Here is a 13,745-nt window from a genome sequence, read left to right on the forward strand (position 1 = left end):
TTCTGCTCTACAGGTACTAGTTGGCAGCCACTCCCATCCAAGATTGCAGACTCTCAAGATCCCCTTAACTACAGAAACACCACCCTCTAGTGGCCAGCTGCCACATGCTGACCTAGCTTCCCTCCTGGGGCCTTGGCATTGGCTGGCCCTCAGAGAGAGGCTAAGGTTTGGGGAGGAAGGAAGCCCCTCATCCTAGTGATGTAATAGAAAAGGAGCGTAGAGGCAGGGACTGAAGTGTTGGTGAAGATTTTGGCTTTCTAAGAGAGTTGAGTAAAGTAAGAAATAATGCTCCTGGTGTATATCCATCCTTCTGCTTCCCATATCCCCAGAGCCATTCTTTCTATCAATGTTCTTTGGTCTTTTCATAACTTGGGTGACCTTTTCACACCCTTCACATCTTTGGAATCATGCTACCTTTTTAGTTGTCAAAGGATATTGCTTCTAATTTTTTTTTTAAGATTATTTATTTGAGAGAGAGAGAGTGTGTGTGTATACAAGCCAGCGTGCATGTGCCTGAGCCTGGGGAAGGAGAGGCAGAGGGAGAGAGAGAGAGACTCTCAAGGAGATTCCAAGGGCTTGATCTCACGACCCTGAGATTATGACCTGAGCCAAAGTCAAGTGAGCCCCCCAGTCGCCCCTACTTCTACTCTTTCTTATTGACCTGCCATCTCAGTGGGAGGATGGACATCTCAGCTAGGAAGAATTGGTCCTCTCTGCGTCTACCCTTTCTGCTTATCCCCCACCCCCACCAGACATAGGGCCTAACTGGCCCAATACCTCCTTCAAGGACTTATTAGGGTTAGTGGAATGGCATCCTTCACAGGGAGAACACAGACTTCTCTTGCCACCTGAGGGAAGTCTGAGGTACTCTGTCAATGCACTTAGCTGTGGAGAATGGGCAAAATCTTAGCTGTGATCTTGCTAGTGCCCAATTCTAGGCTAGTTGGGCTTACAGTTGGGGTGATTATCATGCTAGTTTTCAGAAGTTCTGCCAGCTGCTTTTGCATCTCTAATCTAGAATCTAAAAAAATGGGGCGCCTGGGTGGCTCAGGGGGTTAAAGCCTCTGCTTTCGGCTCAGGTTGTGATCCCGGCGTCCTGGGATCGAGCCCCGCATCGGGCTCTCTGCTCAGTGGGGAACCTGCTTCCTCTCTCTCTCTCTCTCTCTCTCTCTACCTATGATCTCTCTCTGTCAAATAAATAAATAAAATCTTTAAAAAAAAAATAGAATCTAAAAAAATAAGGGCTGCTGGAAGAAGCATTCTCCAAAGAGCAATCTCAGTAGTTTAGGATTCTCTATAAGGTTGTCACCACACTCTTTCCTTATGTTAAAATTAGGTCCTTTTGCACGTCTGACCTGGAATATTCATTATATGTTATCTATTGCCCTGCTGCCATTTCTATGAGGTCCTGGATAGACTTACAAATGTTTGAAGTTTTTTAAAAGTGTGTCAAGCAATCTCAAAGCCCTGATAAAAGTAATGAATAGTAGTTAATGGCTAGGTTGGAATGCTTTTCCACTTAGATGTGTGACCCTGAGAGTCACTTAGAGTTACTTAGCCTGGCTGAGCCTCAGTTTCTCATTTATGAAGTATAGTTACACCTTCATAGGGTTGAGAGAATTAGAGTGAGACGATATATGAAATGCTTAGCATAGTCTCATACATAATAAACCCTTAAGAAACGGTGGCTATAGTGTTACTGGAGGTCTTTTTAGTGAAGATCAGCCTCCCTGCCTCCAGGTATAGAGAGAGACCTTACATTTCCCAGCTTTTTAGAAAAAGTGTTTGTTTAAAGATTTTAGTTTTTTAAAAGTTTTTTAAAAAAAATAAATTTATTTGACAGAGCACAAGCAGGGTGAGAGGCAGGGGGAGAGAGAAGCAGACTCCCCAATGGGCAGGGAGCCCCCTGCAGGGCTCCATCCCAGAACCCTGGGATCACGACTTGAGCCAAAGGCAGACACCCAATTGACTGAGCCACCCAGGTGCCCCTAAAGATTTTATGTTATTTTTTTTAAAAAGATTTTATTTATTTATTTGACAGAGAGGGACACAGTGAGAGAGGGAACACAAGCAGGGGGAGTGGGAGAGGGAGACGCAGGCTTCCCGCTGAGCAGGGAGCTGGATGCTATGCGAAGCTTCATCCCAGGACCCCGGGGCCATGACCTGAGCCGAAGGCAGATACTTAACGCCTGAGCCACCCAGGCACCTCTAAAGATTTTATTTTTAAGTAATCTCTACACCCAGTGTAGGACTTGAACTTATAACCCCGAGGTAGGGTTGTGTGCTCTACCGACTGTGCCAGCCAGGTGCTCCCATTTCCCAACTTCGATCTCCGTTAATTTATTCAATATAGCTGGGACATGTGAGGGGTCACTGTTGGGACTTTTTTGCTGAACTAGACCTGCATGGTCAGAGCAGGTTATATGATGCCACTGTGTGGCTAGCACAGGATATGCTTAGTTCTGATCCCTCCTATGAACCTGGCTGGTCTGTAGGGATTTAGGTTTTCTGCACTGTCCAATTTGGAAGCTACAATTCGCATAGTTTAATTTAGTATTAAAATTAAACAAAAAGTTCCTCAGTCGCACCACCTACATTTCAAAGTGCTCAACAGCTACATGTGGCTAAGCCAAATTAGACAGTGTAGCTATAGTGCATTTCCATCATTGCAGAAAATTCTGCTGGACAACACTGTAAACCCTTTCCCACAAAACCAGCCCTGTACATGATTTGCCTCTTTCTCCACATCCTTAAAATTTTTTTTCTGATATATAAATATATACAATCTTAGGAAAAACATGGCCATTGGTTTGAATCATGGATGTCAACCGATGTGGTTCACTGGGAAATTTTACCTATTTAGCCTCAATCTCGTCATCATAGACTTAATTCCACGTAGTTCATAACGAGGGTGAGAAATAACTAAGAATATATAAAGTATCTAGCATATAGTTAATTTGTCTCCTTCTGGTCATCCGTGGTTACAGCTAATGCAGAAAAGGCATTCCAATCCCTTCTCACCCAGACTTATGGGGAGGTGTGTGTGGGGGGGGGAATGCCTGCAAGTAGTGTTTTGGGATCTTGTCTAGAGTAATAGCACTCTGGCCAGGTAGCAGCAAGGCTCCAAGGCTGCAAGGTACATCCCCTCTGTTTACTAAAAAAGGGGACACAGGGCCTGAAGGTCCCGAGAGAAAGACTGGGGTTGGGAATGGGAGCACCCAGGAAAGGAAGGAAACTCCACATTTATGTTTTGATGGGGAAGGTGTGTGTGGTGATTCTGGGGGCACTGGCTCTTCTTTCCTCACGAGGGAGTCTGAAAGGTAGAAAGAACGAACAGGGACTTGTCCCGCTTTCCTTCGGGCCCCCGGACGTGGCAAGAACCCACCCATTGCAGCGCCAGGCGCCGTGCCTCACTTTCTCCATTTGCGGACTCCAGTTCCCAGGATGCAGAGCAGCGGCCAATCTCCTGGCTCTTCTTCCATCCCCCTCCCGCGAAAGATTGCCCCTGGCCAAGGCAAGGGGGCAGGTGCTTTCAGGGACCGAGAACTGCAAGGGAACGGAACTAGAAAGTGTCCGGAGTCCTAGTTTCACCAGCCGGGCAGTGAAGGAGGCAGGTCCAGGGCCGGGGTGCAGAGGAGGGGGTCTTCTTTCCCACGTGTCTGCACGGTGGCCGGCCCGGCGCAGTCGGGGTTAACCCGAGGCGGAGGGATCCCCCAGCGTGTGCGTAGAACTGCAGAGTCACAACCTTTCCTCCGAGAGGGCCGTATCCCTCCGCCGCTCCGCTCCAACACAAAATAGGGCCGCGTCTTCTCCTTTCTCCGCTTCTCGAGTGGGGTTCCCCAGGCAAAAGGCCCCCCCCGGATCTCGCGCCGGAGGCTTCCTGAATCTCCACGACCGCTGCCGAGATTTTGGGCCAGGAAATAGCCCCTTCGCAGGAACCACCCTACCGGCCGAACAGGAGGCGGAGGGGGGGAGGCGGAGCGGCGCCGCGCTGCACTACTTTCCTCTCCGGTTGCAAATGGCTGCCTCGTTCCCCACTTTCCGCTCAGTTTCCTGACCCCCCGGTGCCGGGAGCCGGGGTTGGGCCATGCACCTCTAGGCCCCCCGCGATCACAGCCAGCCGGGGGTCGAGGGGGTGCCGCCGATCAGAGCCGGCCAGGCCGGGGGCGGGGCAGCTCCCGAGGCCAGAGGGGAAGGGAGGCGAGCGCAGGGCCTGGAGCGGCCGGAGGGGAGCGGGCAGAGGGCTCGCACCGCCCGCCCCTTCCTCTTCCTCGCCCACCTACCCTCCTCCCTTCCCCGGGGGGGAGCAGAAGGTGGGGGGCTCGAAGCCTCAGAGGGCGAACGCTCGGGGTCGAGGAGCCCGGCGTTGGGTGTGTGTCAGGTTCAGCCCCGCGGCCCCGCCGGCTCCGCGTCGCCGTAGCTCGCGCGGCCCCGGGGCGCCGGCCCGGGCGGGGAGAGGGATTCGGCGCTCCAGCGAGGGTCTCACGTTCCATCCGGGCCCGGCGCGGGGCGGCGCGGCATTCCTTCCGGGCTGCTGGGGAGGCGCCTCGACGTTCCATCTGGAGAGCCTCGACGTTCCGCCCGAGCCCGGCGCGGGCGGCCGGGGCGCTGGCCCGGCCCTAGGACTGAGAGGCCGCCCGGCGACGCGGATGCGGAGCCTTCTCGCCCAAGATCAAAGCCACCGGTGCTCTCTTTGTGTCCGCTCGGGATTCGCCGCCCTGGGGCTGTCCATGGAAACCTAAACTGCTGGAACCCGAGGCAGAGAACCCCTCTTTGGCGTCTTGCTTTTTTGGGTGGGGAGGAGGGTGGCCACTCCGACCTGGATTTACCGTTCTTGGCCCCCCTAAGCCCCCCCGTGCGGGGGGCGGCTGTGATCGCTCTGGCGGTTGGAGGTCGGGGAGCGGCCCGGGCTCTGGCCATGTTCTCGGATGAAGATTTCTGGATCGCCCTGTGAAGAGGTGAGTGAAGTCTGCCCGGCCAGGGCCCAGAAAGGGTTGGACTGGGGGCATAGCCAGATGGACTATCTTGGCCTGAGCTGGCCTTTAGGTTGGAGAAAGGGGTGCCAGAGCTGAGGAGGGTTCCTTTGGCAAGGTCTGTCAAGGGAACCTGAGCCAGTCGCTGGGGCAGAACTGAGGCAGAACTGAGGCCTGGTGTCTGGGGTGTGCCTCTTTAAAGACTGGGGGTTCAGGGAACCACGGGAGTTTGGGAACCTGGCCAGATCGCCTTTCTGCCTGTTTATTTTTGTGTTGGGGGGAAGCTCTGCTAAACTAGGACCCAGGCCCTGATGCCAGCACCAATCCCAGTTGGCTGCTTCTCCCTCAGGGTTCCTTGTGGGCCTTGGGAACAGAACAACTTTAAGAGGGAGGATAGAGGCCACTGCCAGGTCAGACTTACTGCCAGGTTGGACTTTAAGGTTGTTCTTGCCCATCCGGGCACCCAGAAGCAGGGTCTGGGAGACTCCAGGAACCCTAGGTCTTTCACCAGGCCTTATTTCACTCTGCAGAGGGGAAAGTGTGTGGAAATTGACTAGTGTGAGGAAGGGGGTGGCTCGGGCAAGAAGGAGGCGGGGCTGGGGTCAGCTCTGGCCTTGCTGTTCAACTTTAAACTGCTCCTGCCTGGCAAAGTGACCCCAGCGAGGCCTAGTGCTGTCTTAGCCTGCTTTGCCTCCCCTCCTCTGGGGATGGACATAATCTCTAGGGGATTATAGAGGAGGCCGTTGAGATTTGCTCCCTGCGACTGTGGGCTGCAAAAAATGGCTTTTGTCTCCCGCTTTCTCTGGGCCTGGTGTGGAGAGCTGTTGCCCGTAAGTCCCTGGCCAGTCACACAGGCCCCTCCCAGATCTCTCCAACCCTTTTCAATCAGGGAATGTGAACTGGTCCTCTGATCCTGTCCCAAGCCTGCAGAATAGGGTGGCCTGTCCCTCTTTGGAGGAGAAATGACCTGATCAGAGCTGTTTCTGCTGAAGCCTGTGTTTCCAACCCTGGCAGGAGGTGTTGGGGAGAAGGGGTGTGTATGTGAGTGTATGAAGGGTGCAGCATGAGCCTCATGCCTCCGGGCCCTGGGCTGGGACAGCCCCTCTCACAGCTGTCATGCTGCCCAGCAGGGATTTGCCTGGTGTGTTTTGCTCCCCTCACTCCACTGCCTCTAACATACATACGCTAGATCCCTTCCAGCCTGGTCTTGGAAAGAAGAAATTAGGGATTTTGCTCTTGAAAGACTTCTGGGTAATAACCCTGAGGTGAGAGGTACTGTAGAGGTGATGGAATGAGGCTAGCTGTCACCCATGCTCTCTGCCCCTGCATCCTCAGGAGCGTCCCTTCTGTTGTCTGTCCCCAGAGAACTTCCTTAGGAGGGACCTCTCCTTGTTAGCTGTGGCTAACCCCAGGATGACCCAGAGACAGTCCAGAGGGTCCACAGGGCCAGTGTTGCCATTTGGATTCTTCCTGGAGGGCCGACCCAAAATGGGGGTGGGGAGAGGTGTGGTTTGATTCTCAGGCTGGGAACCAGGAAGTCCTGAGTCCTACAGAAGAGCTGTTCACTCAAGGGCCTGTTTCAGCCTTTCACCTCTCCAAGTCTCCATTTCCCCTTTGGCTGGGAAAATGGAGTTAAAGCTATGAGTCTGGGATGGAGGCGGGGGAAGAGTGGGTTGAGATGAACCCATTTCTCTTTCCTTACTGTTTTGGGCCTCTTAGGCCCAGGACTAAGGGAAGCCAGCACAGTTTTACTCCCTAGATCTGTGCTTGTCTGGGATCTCTAGTTCCCCAGAGGAAGGCTAGGTAGGCATTAACCCAATTTAGATCCAGGGGAAAAAACCTTTGGAGGGTGTGTGTGTGTTACGTGGTGGTTTCTGGCTGTGAAGGATGGGACAGGGGAACCTGTGGTCTTTGGTTTGATCCATTCAGGGACCTGGGACTCAGCATTGGGGTGCAGGTGCTAGACTGCGGGGGTAGGTAAATGGAGCCCAGGCTTCTTGGAGGGACCTCTAGATTCTTTTTGGTACAGCTTGGAGGACATTCTACTCTTTGCTTCTTGGTCTGTCTTCCATGGCCCCATGAATGAGGCTCTGGCTTTGGAGGATATTGGTACTCTATCTTCCAAGGTTGGACTAAGGTGGTTTCTGTACCTCCCCGAGCAGTGCCAGCCTTACCAGCTTGAGAGGGCTGCGCTTGGGGGAGGGCAGAGGAATTTGTCCCTCTGGCCTTGTGTGAGGCAGTCCTCCTCCCACCTCCTATATTATCACTGTTGCTTTTTATTTCTTGCTGTTTGTGACTCCTTTGGCCCTAATTTTGAGAGCAGAGCTGGTGGAGGATCGTTGGGGCATGTAGCGGTAAGGTACAGTAAGATGCACACATTTAGGCAACTTTGAAGTCTCTGGGTGTGGTCAGGCCTTGAAGGACTGAATAGCAAGAGGGGCCTGGCTGGTGCCCTGTCTTCCAACCCCTGCTTCCCAACAGTGGCTTCTAAGGGCCCCTTGAAGTTCCAGAGCAACTTTTCTGTGGGCTGGCCAGATGACCACCCTACTTTGCTTTCAGAGGTGGTTGTGTGGCAGGTTTGGGAAAGAGATGACCTGGGAATGGAGGTAACATTGTATCTTTCCCAATCTAGTAGATTCTGATAGTGGGGGGGGGGGTAAAATAAAATTTCTTTTCCTGTGATATGTCACAGAAGGTGCGTTTCCAGTTTCTGGAAATGGAGTGTGAGCTCAGGGAAAGAAGATTGATAATTGTGGTTCTTGGGAAATTGATTTACCAATCCTGGCCACCTGTGAGGGTTTCCCATCTCATCTGTCCCCGTCACTCAACCCCAGTGACAAACCACTGGGGTGTTTGGTTTGGGAAGAGACACTTGTCTTTACTCAGGTTTGTGTGATCCCTCTAGTTAAATAAGAAGAGTGGAAAAGATGGGAGAGAGAAATTTCTCAAACTTTTATTTAGAGTTATTTTAGGGATTTCCCCCTTCCTGTGTGCACCCCCCCCCCAATCCTTTGGAACACTATGCTTTCTTTCTCTGCTTAAACCGTTACTCTTCCCATTAAGAGCTACAGGCACCTATCCCTTTCTTCCTTCTTCTGTAAGATGTCTTTTTTCCTCACCTCTGTAACTTTTTCTCTCTTTTTTGTACTGTGCTTAGTTCCCTCTGTAGTTTAGGAAAATATGCCCCAAAAGTGGGTCTCAACCTTCTTAGGTATAACTTTAGTGTGTTCATTTGGATTGATATAGGCAGGTATATTGTAGAAGAGGGGACCGTTACCCCCCACCCCCATAGTGTGTGTGGAAACCCTGCTTGACGGAAGAGGAAGGAAGCTAGTCTGCTCTGCTGTGTCCTCCCTGGTTTAGAACTCCTCCAAGTGGTGGTGTGCTTCCTGAGACTACAACTCCCAGCATGCCTTAGCCTCAGGCTTGGCTACACATGCTCAGTAACTCTTAAGGCCCACTTCTGTTAACTACTAGGGACATCTGAGGAGGAAGGGCAGTTGGCGTTGCTAAGGGCAACGACCTGAGGCCTTCAGGCTGGGTGAGATCCTGAGCTCAGTCATAGCAGGGGTCTGAGCTGGATTTGGATAGGCAGTCCAGGGGAAATTGGGGAGTTTCTTCTGTTGTGATTGGGATCTCCTGGTTGAAACCAGTGGAAGTGGGAGAGATCCATCCCTAGCTGGGCTTTAGTTTCAGTAATGTATTCTCCATCCTACAAGGCCTCAGACTCTATCTCTGGGAGAGGGACTTTGACTGGACTAAGACTTTTCGGGTTATGGCTACCCTTGGATTGGCACTGACATACCTCTAGGATGGTAGCTGACTTGAGATCCGAGGAAAAACTCCAGGGAATAGGGCCCACCAGGAGCCGAGAACTCAGACATGAGGCAAAGGGTGGTACTAGATATAGATTGGATGTGTTTCTAGTTGGATGCTCTTACCCTGGGAATTCTCATGCAGGAGGTAGGAAGGGGGAGAGGGGAGAGGATCCCCTGAGAATCCAGAGTGGGAGAATAGGGTATGAGTTTATCCGGGAAGGAAGGAAGGCAGTGGGATAAGGATTAGGGAGAAAAACCTTCCTTGTCCTTAGAACAGGAATTTGTAGGTATGGCTTTTCTCGGCTTTCTGTAAAGTCCAGTTAGCAATAGCTGTTTTCCTTCTAGGATTCTGGGGAAAGTGTTTAGTTGGGAAGACTTACTAGACATGTAGATCTTTTATTTTTGGCTCTGACAGGTCTCCCCGAGAGGGCCCTGCCCAGTCGGAGAGAGGGATGGACAGCCAGAAGCCGCCTGGTGAGGATAAAGATTCAGAACCGGCAGGTGAGTAGGGCAAATTCTGCATTTGCTGGTAGCCTTCTGCCCTCCCCAGGCAACCTTAGGTTTCAGGAGCTAAGTCTGTGTAATAGATGGGTAATTGAAGGACTTTGTTCTTTGGAATAAAAGGCAAATTGTCATTACTATGATCGACCAAGGGTTTTGGTTACTCTCATGGGTCTGATGGGTGGACTAACATCACACAGAGGATGAGGCCGGATGTATGCTTATGCTTCTCTGTTCATTCAGCTGATGGACCTGCGGCCTCTGAGGAGTCAGGCACCACTGAGCCAGACCTTCCTAACCCGCATGTGGGGGAGGTCTCTGTGCCCAATTCTGGCGGTCCTAGGCTTCAGGATCCTCCCCAGGACTGCAGGTAACTAGTTTGGGGAAATGAGGATATAAGGGCACACAAAGATTTGATTTGAGGGTCTCAGCTTTTAAGGAGGAAGATTGAGGAAGATGAGTGTTTGGGAATCAGGCATGCCAATTCACGGGGCTGTTAGGGTCACCTTTGGGCAGGGGCCTGCCATGGTGCTGACGCTTGTGTGTCCACAGTGGGGGTCCAGCGCGGCGTTGTGCTCTCTGTAACTGTGGGGAGCCCAGTCTACATGGGCAGCGGGAACTACGGCGCTTTGAGTTGCCATTTGACTGGCCCCAGTGTCCAGTGGTGTCCCCTGGGGGGAACCCAGGGCCCAACGAGGCAGCGCTGCCTAGTGAGGACCTGTCACAGATCGGTTTCCCTGAGGGCCTGACACCTGCCCACCTGGGAGAACCTGGAGGTAAGTGAGGGGAAGTGGGGTAGCTGACTTGGGTGGTAAAGGGGGTAAGGGCTGGCTGGTCCTGAGCCAGTGATTACCTTTTTGCTAACTCTGTCGTTTCTGTTTACCCCTTTCCATTATAAAGGGTCCTGCTGGGCTCACCATTGGTGTGCTTCGTGGTCGGCAGGCGTATGGGGGCAGGAGGGCCCAGAACTATGTGGTGTGGACAAGGCCATCTTCTCAGGGATCTCACAGGTGGGGCTGGGGCCAAGAGATTGCATAGGCAAAGGGCGGAGTGAGCAGGGCCAGTGGGCTTGTGAGAGGGTAGGGTGAGAAGGGCAGTGGGTAGACGGTGGCGGAGCTGGTGCCTGATCTGTTGCTCTGGAGAGAGCAGGGGGTGCCCTGACACTCTGTCTCCAACCTGGCAGCGCTGCTCCCACTGCGCCAGGTTCGGAGCCTCCATCCCTTGCCGCTCGCCTGGATGTCCACGGCTTTACCACTTCCCCTGTGCGACTGCCAGCGGTTCCTTCTTGTCCATGAAAACACTGCAGCTGCTATGCCCAGAGCACAGTGAGGGGGCTGCACATCTGGGTAAGAAGCCCTGCCCTCTGGCCGTAGGGCGCATGAGGGGGCCATGTGTGTCCCCGGGGCTTTGTGCTCTGCAGAGCACCGTCTGTATGCCCCACTAGAATAGAGGGGGGGCTCTGTGAGCACAGGGACTTCTTGCCTGTCTTCCTTACGGTGGTGTTCCTGGTTCATTCTGTGTCTCCGGAATTCCTGATGGAGAGAGCGCTCTGCTGAGTCCTGCAAGGAACCGATAGCTGACCCATGTCCTCTGTCTTCCCACTCCAGAGGAGGCTCGCTGTGCAGTATGTGAGGGGCCCGGGGAATTGTGTGACCTGTTCTTCTGTACCAGTTGCGGGCATCACTATCACGGGGCCTGCCTGGACACTGCTCTTACTGCCCGCAAGCGTGCTGGCTGGCAGTGCCCTGAGTGCAAAGTGTGCCAAGCCTGCAGGTAAGACAAGGGGGCCGGGAGAGAACCCTCAGGTGAAGCAGGAGTTAGGGTTGAAAATAAGGGGAGGTGGGACCCTGTTGTGTGCCCCATGTTCCTGCAGGAAACCTGGGAATGACTCTAAGATGTTGGTCTGTGAGACATGCGACAAAGGATACCACACTTTCTGCCTAAAACCACCAATGGAGGAACTGCCTGCTCACTCTTGGAAGTGCAAGGTGACTGTCCCCCAAGTTGGCCGTCCTCCCCTAACTCTGCCTTCTACAACCTCCTGTTTCTGTGTTGTGCAGAGTCCTGTGCTCTCTTCTGGGCTGCTCTCTGACCAGTGCCTGTTTCACCTGCTTGCTCCCCCTAGGCATGCCGGGTATGCCGGGCCTGTGGGGCTGGCTCAGCTGAGCTGAATCCCAACTCTGAGTGGTTTGAAAACTACTCACTGTGTCACCGCTGTCACAAAGCCCAGGGAGGACAGCTTGTTGGTTCTGTTGCTGAGCAGCATCACCCCACCTGTAGCAGGTAAATGGACCGGAAGAGAGAGGGTTGGGGGGTTTGGAAGTACTGAGATCTGCAGGGGACGTGTGACTTTGAGAGGAGAGCCCCAAGGTAGGCAGTAGGATCCACAGGATTCACACCTCGCTCCAGGGTGCTCTCTAGGGACTGAGAGTTGACAAGAGCCGTGGTGTCTGCTCCCCTGTACCCTCTGCAGGTTCTCACCCCCAGAGCCTGGCGATACCCCCACCGATGAGCCTGAAGCTCTGTACGTCGCATGCCAAGGGCAGCCAAAGGGTGGGCACGTGACCTCCATGCAACCCAAGGAACCGGGGCCCCTGCATTGTGAAGCCAAACCACTAGGTGAGTGGGGTTTGCAGGTCCCTGGAAGTGATTCCTGTCTGTTCTGTGGCAAGGGGTGGTGTCTGCTTTGCCGACTCTGTGCAGTGGAGCTGGGCTAGGTGGGAACATAGTGTGTTATGTCTGCAGGGAGAGCAGGGGCCCAACTTGAGCCCCAGTTGGAGGGCCCCCTAAACGAGGAGATGCCACTGCTGCCCCCACCTGAGGAGTCACCCCTGTCCCCACCACCTGAGGAATCGCCCACATCCCCACCACCGGAGGCATCGCGCCTGTCCCCGCCACCAGAGGAATCACCCCTCTCTCCACCACCTGAGGAGTCTCCTCTGTCTCCTCCACCTGAATCATCACCTTTTTCTCCACTGGAGGAGTCACCGTTCTCTCCACCAGAGGAGTCACCCCCGTCTCCTCCACTTGAGACACCCCTGTCTCCACCGCCTGAAGCGTCACCCCTGTCCCCACCATTTGAAGAGTCTCCCCTTTCTCCCCCACCTGAGGAGTTGCCCACTTCCCCACCACCTGAAGCATCTCGCCTCTCTCCACCTCCTGAGGAGTCACCCATGTCTCCTCCACCTGAAGAGTCACCTATGTCTCCACCGCCTGAGGCATCGCGTCTGTTCCCACCATTTGAAGAATCACCCCTGTCCCCGCCGCCGGAGGAGTCTCCCCTCTCCCCACCACCTGAGGCATCACGTCTGTCCCCACCACCTGAGGACTCGCCCATGTCCCCACCACCTGAAGACTCACCTATGTCCCCCCCGCCTGAGGTATCATGCCTGTCCTCCCTGCCTGAGGTGTCACGCCTGTCCCCACCGCCTGAGGAATCTCCCCTGTCCCCACCACCTGAGGAGTCTCCTACGTCCCCTCCACCCGAGGCTTCACGCCTATTCCCACCACCTGAGGACTCACCCACTTCCCCGCCTCCTGATGACTCGCCTGCTTCTCCACCCCCGGAGGACTTACTTATGACCCTACCGCTAGAGGAGTCATCCCTGTTGCCACTGCCTGAGGAGCCACGACTCTGCCCCCGGCCTGAGGAGCTGTGCCTGTCCCCTCAGCCTGAGGAGCCCCACCTCTCCCCTCGGCCTGAGGAGCCGCACCTGTCCCCTCAGCCTGAGGAGCCGCGCCTTTCCCCTGTACTTGAGGAACCATGCCTGTCCCCCGCGCCTGAGGAGCTGTGTCTGTCCCCTTGGCTTGAGGAGCCGCGTCTATCCCCCCGGCCTGAGAAGCCATGCCTGTCCCCTGCCCCTGAGGAGCTGCACCTGTCCCCTGGGCCTGAGGAGCCCTGTCTGTCCCCCCGGCCTGAGGAGCCACGCCTATCCCCCCGGCCTGAGGAGCCATGCTTGTCCCCTGTGCCTGAGGAGCCACAGCTGTCCCCTGTGCCTGAGGAGCTGCGCCTGTCCCTTGGGTCTGAGGAGCCGTGCCTATCCCCCCAGCCAGAGGAGCCGCACCTGTCCCCCAGGCCTGAGGAGCCGCGCCTGTCCCCCCGGCCTGAGGAGTTGGGCCTGTCCCCCCAGACAAAGGAACCACGCCTGTCCCCTCGACCTGAGGAACCGCACCTGTCCCCTCGACCTGAAGAGCCCCCCGAGGAGCCAGGCCTATGTCCTGCACCTGAGGAATCGCCCTTGTTCCTCCCACCTGGGGAGCCACCTTTATCCCCCTTGCTTGGAGAGCCGACCCTGTCTGAGCCTGGGGAACCACCTCTGTCCCCCCTGCCGGAGGAGTTGCGGGTGTCCGGGGAGCCATCCTTGTCACCTCAGCTGATGCCACCAGGTAAGGGGATGTTAGTAACCCCTTATCTGGGACAGTCTTAATTCTTTATGGCACATCTAATCTAAGG

The 13,745-nt window shown here is 54.6% G+C and overlaps 1 protein-coding gene across 1 annotated transcript in view; it reads left to right on the plus strand.

The window, feature by feature from the left end:
• Positions 1-3,767: 3,767 nt before the first annotated feature.
• KMT2D (lysine methyltransferase 2D) overlaps positions 3,768-13,745 on the plus strand; it is a 40,069-nt gene continuing 30,091 nt past the window's right edge. The window contains exons 1-11 of the mRNA XM_032876892.1: positions 3,768-4,958; positions 9,207-9,292; positions 9,536-9,662; positions 9,845-10,068; positions 10,193-10,302; positions 10,476-10,638; positions 10,900-11,065; positions 11,166-11,280; positions 11,418-11,575; positions 11,766-11,911; positions 12,038-13,678. Coding sequence (XP_032732783.1) covers positions 9,244-9,292; positions 9,536-9,662; positions 9,845-10,068; positions 10,193-10,302; positions 10,476-10,638; positions 10,900-11,065; positions 11,166-11,280; positions 11,418-11,575; positions 11,766-11,911; positions 12,038-13,678 — 2,899 coding nt within the window. The 5' untranslated portion in view covers positions 3,768-4,958; positions 9,207-9,243. The remainder of the gene's footprint in view (positions 4,959-9,206; positions 9,293-9,535; positions 9,663-9,844; positions 10,069-10,192; positions 10,303-10,475; positions 10,639-10,899; positions 11,066-11,165; positions 11,281-11,417; positions 11,576-11,765; positions 11,912-12,037; positions 13,679-13,745) is intronic.

Source organism: Lontra canadensis, unplaced genomic scaffold (assembly GCF_010015895.1).
Source record: "Lontra canadensis isolate GAN:19392208 unplaced genomic scaffold, GSC_riverotter_1.0 scaffold59, whole genome shotgun sequence".
Taxonomy (NCBI): domain Eukaryota; kingdom Metazoa; phylum Chordata; class Mammalia; order Carnivora; family Mustelidae; genus Lontra; species Lontra canadensis.